The sequence below is a fragment of the Canis lupus genome, chromosome 11 (assembly GCF_048164855.1).
Source record: "Canis lupus baileyi chromosome 11, mCanLup2.hap1, whole genome shotgun sequence".
Taxonomy (NCBI): Eukaryota; Metazoa; Chordata; class Mammalia; order Carnivora; family Canidae; genus Canis; species Canis lupus.
The window spans coordinates 67,723,536-67,731,254 of record NC_132848.1 but is presented as its reverse complement, the minus strand read 5'-3'; the positions used below and the strand labels follow the sequence as shown (position 1 = coordinate 67,731,254).

General features: G+C 57.4%; 1 protein-coding gene across 2 annotated transcripts in view; it reads left to right on the top strand.

Annotated features, from left to right (window-relative positions):
- Nucleotides 1-3,894: 3,894 nt before the first annotated feature.
- Nucleotides 3,895-7,719, top strand: part of SPRED2 (sprouty related EVH1 domain containing 2) — a 114,953-nt gene continuing 111,128 nt past the window's right edge. The window contains exon 1 of one of the 2 annotated variants that reach the window (XM_072768633.1): nucleotides 3,895-4,280. In XM_072768633.1, coding sequence (XP_072624734.1) covers nucleotides 4,255-4,280 — 26 coding nt within the window. In that variant the 5' untranslated portion in view covers nucleotides 3,895-4,254. The remainder of the gene's footprint in view (nucleotides 4,281-7,719) is intronic. The other variant, XM_072768629.1, reaches the window with a different exon arrangement.

Genomic DNA, 7,719 nt, shown 5'->3' with positions numbered 1-7,719 from the left:
CGGCCCGCGGCTATTTATACCGCGTGGGTTATGCAATCCGGCTCCAGCCATTCATGCCCGGGCTGGGACGCCCCGCGCGGGGGGGGGGGGGGGGGGGCTCATTCCCGGGCGCCGGGTCAGTTTCTAAGTTTGCATCATCTCCTCCGTTGCGAGAGCTTGGGTTTCCATTCCTGCCGGCCGGCCGGCCTCGGGGGTCGGGGGCGCACAGCTGGGCTGCTCGTACCCGCCGGGCACACGGCCGCCCGCTTCACCCGCAGAAAGGCGCCGGGGCGCTGCGGAGCCGCACGCGGGGCCGGGCTCCGGGCAGACCGGAAGGAACTGATACCCCGAGCCGCGGATCCCCACCCCCGCGCGGCGGGAGCGCCTCGGAGCGCCGCTCATTGAGAAACACCGGAGGGGCGGGGGCGGGGCCGCACGGACCTCCCCGCAGCGCGGTCGCCCCCGCCCCGCCCCCGCCCCCGCCCCGCGCGCGCCCCGAGGCGGGGGGCCGGGGGCTGGGGGGCTGGGCGGGGATTTCCCGGATCCCACTCCCAGCCCCACCCCGGGGAGACCTGCCCTCGCGGCCCCAGCCCGAGCCCCGGTGGGGTGCGGTGGCGCGGCGCAGGGGTGCAGGGGCGCAGGGGCGCAGGGCGCGAGACCGGGAGAGAGGCGGGGGGGAGGCCCGCTCCGGCCGGCGGGGAGCGGGGGGTCCGGCCCTGCGCGTCTACTGAGCATGCCCGATCCGCGGCCGCCGAGGGGCGCTCCGGTTCCGCGCTCCGGGCTTTCCGGGCGGCCGGCGGAAGGAGCCGCGGGGGGGGGGGGGTGCTGCCCCGCCCCGCCCCCCCCCCGGGGCCGGGAGGCGGGGGTCCCGCCGGGGCTCGGGGCTGTGCGTGCAGCCGCGGGAAGATCGACTCCGCTGCTGAGGCTGTGCGACCTCGCTCCGAGGTCGTGTGCAGAGCTGCGCGTCCCCTGTTGGGCCGGTGGGGGTGGGGGCGGGGGGGGGACACGGATGTGGGTATTTAGCTCTTCCAGCAATGTCATTAAATGGAAGCCCTAAATCCGTGGTACCCGCTATCCTGGCAGCAAACTCCGTAGACTTTGGTTAACCGCCCCCCCCCCCGAATTCAGATCAATAAACACGTATCAGAGTTATTCGCCCCACATCGCCATTTATTGTATGGAGCCGCAGGAGTCACAAGAATTGATGGGGGAGGACCAGGAGGTGACTTGCTGAGAACGTTTCCATTTTAAAAAGCCCCTCTTGGATGATGAACGAGGCAGGAGAGAACTGGAAGGGTTTCTTTATAGAGGAACACGAAAGTGAAGGGGGGGGGTAGCACCGAATGATACAATGGGCCGGGGAGGAGAAAGGGTTGCCATGAATGTATTTGCAGTGTGCTGCTTATTAACACAGTAGCCATTTATTCTTCCCAGCTACCCTGTGCTGTGGGTGTTCTCCTGTCACTACAAGTGTTGTACCCAAGGCTCAGAAAACCAAAGGACCTGATGGAATCTGGCATCAGGGCATCCAAGTGCGTTGCTGGTGACTCCTGGACCTTAGAATGTTTTCCTTCGCTCCTCTGGCTGTCCGGTCTGCCATCTGGGCCAGTCATTCACTGCTATTAGCAGGGCGCTGGAGGAATGAGTGGCGATGACACGGATTCGCTTACCTACCTGCACGAATTAATCATCATTTCACCTGCCCCCTTGCCATTCGGTCACTCTTAAACTGCCTCCTTAAACTGCCACTATTGCTACCTTGCCTCCTTAAACTGGAGGGTGGAGCCATACAGATGCCAATTGGGTGGATAATTCTGACACGGACAAATGTCTGTCCCTGGAAGTTCAGGAATGACTGGGATCTCTTTCAGCTCCTCCAGGAGAAAAGCAATGACCAAAGGTGAGAGCTGGAGAGATGCCTTAGCCTTTGTTCACTGCTTTCTCATAAACTCTCGATGGCCTCAAAACCCAAGGAAGACAAGACTTGCCTTGTTATCCCTGTTTTATAAAGAAACTGAAGAAATCAGTGCTAAAAGTCTCAGTCAAGGGCTCAAGGCTGCTAGGGAAAAACCAAACCTAGGCATTCCTTCCCTGTCTAGTTCCCTTTTCAGCACTACACACCAGCACTCAGTATCAAAGGCAGGTGAACCCCTCTACATGTCCACAAAGATCATGGTTTTGATAGGCATGAGGCCTAGGGTAAACCACTAGTTTCTCCTTGACTGTTATACTGTTACTATCTTTGGAACACTTGTGGCTCTCCAAATGCAAATATTGGTATACTACAATTGTAGTATACACCTTAGGTATACTACATTTGAGACGCATATTTAATCTCTTAATTTGTTCAATGGCTGCTACTTGGTTAAAATCTCTGCACGTTCTCCTGGCATATTCAGTAGGGTGCAATGTCTACTGTGCTTGGAGAGCAGGAAGGGGCAGGGACTGTACTTCTTGCTCTCTATCTAGCAAGACCCCCAGGAAGAAGCACTAAACAACTATGTCATCTGTGGGACCCACTGCAAAGTAAAAACGTGGAGCCCCTTGTTCCAACACCGCAAAGAATTTCAAAACTGCAACAGCAGAATGTCAAACCAAGTTAAGATCCCTGTGCAACTAACTGCACAGGTTGGGTGCCCTGTCCATTGCCCAGACAGTGCTGCTTTGGAGAACATGGGCCCACCCAGCTCATGGACCTGAGCCAAGACAAGACACATCATTTAAAGACAAAAGGTAGGGAGAGGGGGTATCCAGTGTGCCAAAGCCCACCGGACTGGTAACCTATGGCCCAGTAACTGGGGCCTTCGAAGGGCCATCCTCCAACACGAGAGAGGTTTATTAAGTAATTTTTTTTTAATTTTTTTTCTTTATTTATGATAGTCACACAGAGAGAGAGAGAGAGAGAGAGAGAGAGAGGGAGAGAGGCAGAGACACAGGCAGAGGGAGAAGCAGGCTCCATGCACCGGGAGCCCGACGTGGGATTCGATCCCGGGTCTCCAGGATCGCGCCCTGGGCCAAAGGCAGGCGCCAAACCGCTGCGCCACCCAGGGATCCCTATTAAGTAATTTTTAAAATGTATTTGGGCTCACCTTTTAACCCAAGGAAGCCCATCATTTCTACTGAAATGCATTTGCATTTCTGAGCTGTGTTGGAGTTACCTTTTTTTTTTTTAAGTACAAATATCGATTCCTCGTAAATGTCCACTCCTCTAGCAAGACAAAAAAAAAAAAAAAATCACAAGATTCATGAGAAACTGAAAAGCCTCTGCCATTCGGAACCTTGGCAAAAACACCTGTGCCGCCTCCCCCCGCCTCCCGCCGCAGCGCGGGGGAGCTGGTCCTCCAAGCCCGAGCACCCCTGGGGCCTCCCCTGAACTCCGCGCCTCCGCCCCCGCCCCCCACCATCGTTAATCCAGGGGTTCGGATGGAGGGAGGGAACCAAACTGGAGCCAGATGTGCGCGAGCCCTCGGCTCCCTCCCGCCTCCTCCCTCCTCCCGGGCTTCTCAAAACCCGGAGCGTCGTCCGGCAGGGATCCGGAGCCAGGCAGACGCCGCACAAACAGCTCCGCTCCGCGGCTCCTCCGGGAGCGCCAGCCGGGAGGGAGGGGGCAAGGAAGCCGGGCATGCTCAGTAGGCGGGTCAAAGTTTTTTTTTTTTTTTTTTTTTTTTTCCTCTCTCTTCTCCCTTTTTTTTTTTTTTTTTTTCGGTCGCAAGTAGGAAGCTTTTTTGCACTCCACCACCTCTGGCCGCTGGGAAGACGTCATCGCTTCCGCCCTACTTCCTCCTCCTGTTGGCGGCGGTGAGAATCCAATATGGAGTAAATCGGCGGAGTCGGGAGATGGGGCTCGGACGGGGCGCCCTGCACCGCCTCCCAGGCGCACCTCCCCCGGCCGCCGGCCGCTCCCCGGAACCGTGATTGGCCCGGGCCCCGGGGGCGACCCCGGGCCGAGCCCCCGCCCGCGGCCGGCCCTCCCCCGGCCCCCGCAGCCCCCGCCGTGCACGGCGCGCTTGTTTTTCTGTCTCCCCCGCCGCCGTCCGCTGCCCGGGGCGCTCCCGCTCCGCCCGGGCCGAGCCCCCGAGCCCCTCCGGCCGGGCCCCGGGCGCCGCGGCGCGCGCCCCCTCCGCGCCCCCTCGCGCCCCCGCGCGCCCCCTCGCGCCGCCCCCTCCCCAGCCCCACCGGGCGGTCTCCGGAGATGTGAAGCCGGGGCTGAGCGCGCAGGAAGATGAAGGGAGCCGGGCTGCCCGCCGCGGGACAGGCGTCGAGGTGAACAGGAAAATGACCGAAGAAACACACCCGGACGAGTAAGTTCGGCTGCGGGGCGGGAGCGTGCCCGCGGGCGCAGCGTGGGGTGGACTTGGCGTGGGCTGCGCGCCTGCCCCCTGCCCGCCGAGCGGGGAGGGGCGGCGCGGCCAAGGGCGCGCGGGTGACCTCGGGGCGCCCCCCCCAGATCTCCCGCGGCCGGGGCGGAAGGACCGGGCACCCCCGCTGCGGCTCCCCGGGGCCGGTGGGTTTTCCCGTGGGGGCTCCGCGGCTGCCGCCCCGCCGCTCGCCCCCCATCCCCGTCCCTCCCCATCCCCGTCCCGCCATCCGCATCCCCATCCCCGGTCCCGCAGGCAGCCCACCGGGGGCCCGGGCTCCGCCATTTCGTTTTTCTTGAATCGCTCTCATTTGCATACCACATTTTCATTCATAAAAAAAAAAAAAAAAAAAACAACGCGGCGGAGCGGAGGGAGGACGGGGCGCGGGCCGCGCGGGGGGCCTGCGGGAGCCGGGGATCCCCGGGCGGGGCGCGGCGCGGCGGGGGAGCGGCCGGAGGGGTCCCGCGGCGCGTGTGAGCTCGTGTGCACGCGCCCTGGGGCTCGGGACGGGCGCCCCGCGGGGTGGGGGGGCGGACCCGAGGCGGGGGCTGCGGGGGCGGGCGGGGCGGCGTGCGCGCGTGCACGGGGTGCAGGGGGTGCAGGGGGTGCGTGCCCGGCCCGCGGGCCCCAGGGAGCGGTGCTCGGGGCGCTCGGCTGGGGGGCCCCCGGGTGGCCCGCCGCCCCCCGCGGGCTCGCTCGCCCAGCCCCGGGCCGAGGTGAGGCTCCTGCAGCCTCGCGGTCGCGGAGTCGGAGCTGCCGTCCTCCCACCCGCGCCCGGGGCGCCCCGGTGCAGGGGGAGCCGAGGCCGGGCTCCTGGGCCCGGCGCCTGAGGTCGTCGGCCGCGGGTCCGAGCGGTCAGCGCTCGGCGGCCGTCCCCGCTGCTCAGTGGCTGTGCCCGCCACCAGCCACTTTTTTTTTTTTTTTTTTTTTTGTGAATAAGACGCTCTCCTTTATTGTCACATGATATCCCTCCCCTCCTCCCCTGCACATTCATAAATCCGGAGCCTGCCTCGGCTCCTTTCATTCAGAGCTGCCCTTAGCGAAGGTAGCAGTGGCGCGGGCTGGGGCGCAGAGCCGTGGGCGGCGCGGGGGCGCGGGGCCGTGGGGGCTGCGGGGGCCTCTGCTCCTGCGAGCCTGGACCGTGCCGAGGGGGGAAGTGACTCAGGGCTGGGTGACCCGGAGGGCTTCTCTTGCAGCAGGTGACCGAATGCTGTGCTCTACTCTTAAGAATCTACTTTTTTTTTTTTTTTTTCCTTTCTTTTTTAAATGCCCCTTTATCCTTTGGCGTCTGCTGTTGCCAGGCTGGGCGGGAGAGGGTGGGTGTTTGGGCAAAGGGACTTGCCTTCCCTTGTCCCCCCCCTCCAACCCCCCCCCCGCCCCCCCGGGGATGTTGGACTGCAGTTACCCCTGGTCTGCTAAGACACCTGCCGCTGGGGACCAGCCTGCCTGGAGCGCATGTCGCTGCGATGCCACCACCGCTGTTGATCTTTTTTAAAACGTTTTTTTGCCTTTGCCTTCATACACTGCATTTTGAAACTGTAAAATGGGGGGGGGGAAGTTGCTTTTGGGAGGAAGAGATATGCTGCTGGGCCTTGTTCCCTTCCGACTGGACGAATAGGCCAGTGTTTCTCTGGGTCTTCCTTTGTCCCTGCACACGCAAATAGCAGTAGTAGCAGGGAGGGACGGTGGCCTTGCTCTGGACGTTGGGATTCGTGTTGGAGATTGGTTCCACTCGCCCTGCGCTGGGGTCCTTGGCTTTATTCCCTTGGGAGTACTGGTCCGGCCTCTCCCTTTTCACTGCAGCATGGCAGCTTTGCGTCCTACCCCATCTGACAGCCAAAGCAAAAGGATTTGGGGTGGGATCATGAGCAAGAAATGACTACCTCTATTTCATGCTTTCAGAGCACTTGAGCTTGGAACTGGCTGCCCCACTGCTGTCAGAAGCCCAGTTGAGACAGTGGGTTTTGAGGACAGGTTCTGGTTTCAGTTAATCAGAAAGCTGTAGCGCCTTAGCCTACTGCAGAAATGGCCTTCCTGGGATTACTTTTAATGTAATGACCTTGGCATGAGACGTGAAATGTAAGCCGGTAAGAACACGGGCTGCATGGGCTGTTAACTGCCGTTTGTGGACACTGTCCATTGTATTGTTCAAGTTCTTATGTAATGACCCATCTGAAAAATGCCTTTTAAACATTAGTGCCTGGAAGAAGGTTTCTCTCTGGATTGCAGAGCTTGCTGTGATTGCCTTTTTGTTGTCGTTGGGTTTCTTTTTTTTTTCCTTTCCCCCTTTTTTTTTTTTGCAACCATTGTCTGGAAGCTCAGAGCTAAAATTATTACTGGATTACAGTGGTCATAGTTAGCCTAGGTTTTTGCTAGGTTTATTTATTTCTCCTCTAGTATGAATTTTTATCTTTTATTTTCTCTTCTAATGGCTTTATGTTTGGGGTCCTGCAGATAACCTTTTGGAAGTAGACCAGGTGTGTTTCATATAAAGAGATTTGGTGACCTCAAATTGGAGACCTTTGGGAGTTACAGTTATGTCTTAGGTATAATAGATTTTTTTTTTGAGAGTCCATATATATTTAAGTTTTTTGCTAAATGGTACAGAAATGTAATAAATACATTTAGCATCAGAGTACAAGAAGTCAGAATCTTGCAACTGGCAAAATTGTGCCGAATTTTAAAAACTAATAAATATTTTATCTTAATGCTCTTTTCCATGTCGATTTAAAACTTTTCTAATAAACATATGCTAGCTCAGGAAAGCTTATCTCCTCTTTCTGCCAACTGTCCTAAAATGTAGCTTCTATATAGAGAAGACTCTGACCGGTCTCCTCTGAAGGCATTTTGTCTGTATCTTTAAAGCATTTGATTAGGCTCTTGAATGATTTGGAAATTTGTTGACAAAATGAAGGAACTCTTCTCACATGAGCTTAATTCAGAAAACATGGGGCTACCATTTAGCTATTCTGTTGCGCTCATAAACCTCTCTGCAAGACATATCCTGCTGAGAATGGACTTGTAGCTTCCTCCTTAGTCATGTTTTTCCTAATGTTGGAAGGTCTTCCCTTAATTTTTTTTTTTTTTTTTTTTGCTGAACCATTTCAAAGAAATTAAACATCAGAATGCTTTATATTTAAATACTTGAACATACTTTTCCAAAAGATGAGAATACTCTTCCATGAAACCATAGTACTATCATCACACTTCACAAAATTAAGAATCATTCTGTTGTCTTTAACATTCAGCCCAATTGCCTGAAAATGTCTTTTACAACTGTCCTTTCAGCCAGGTGCCAATTAAAGATCCTGAGTTAAATGCATTTAATGTACATTAAGGCTCAGGGCTCAGCCATTTGCTCACTTTCTGATCTAAGGCAAGT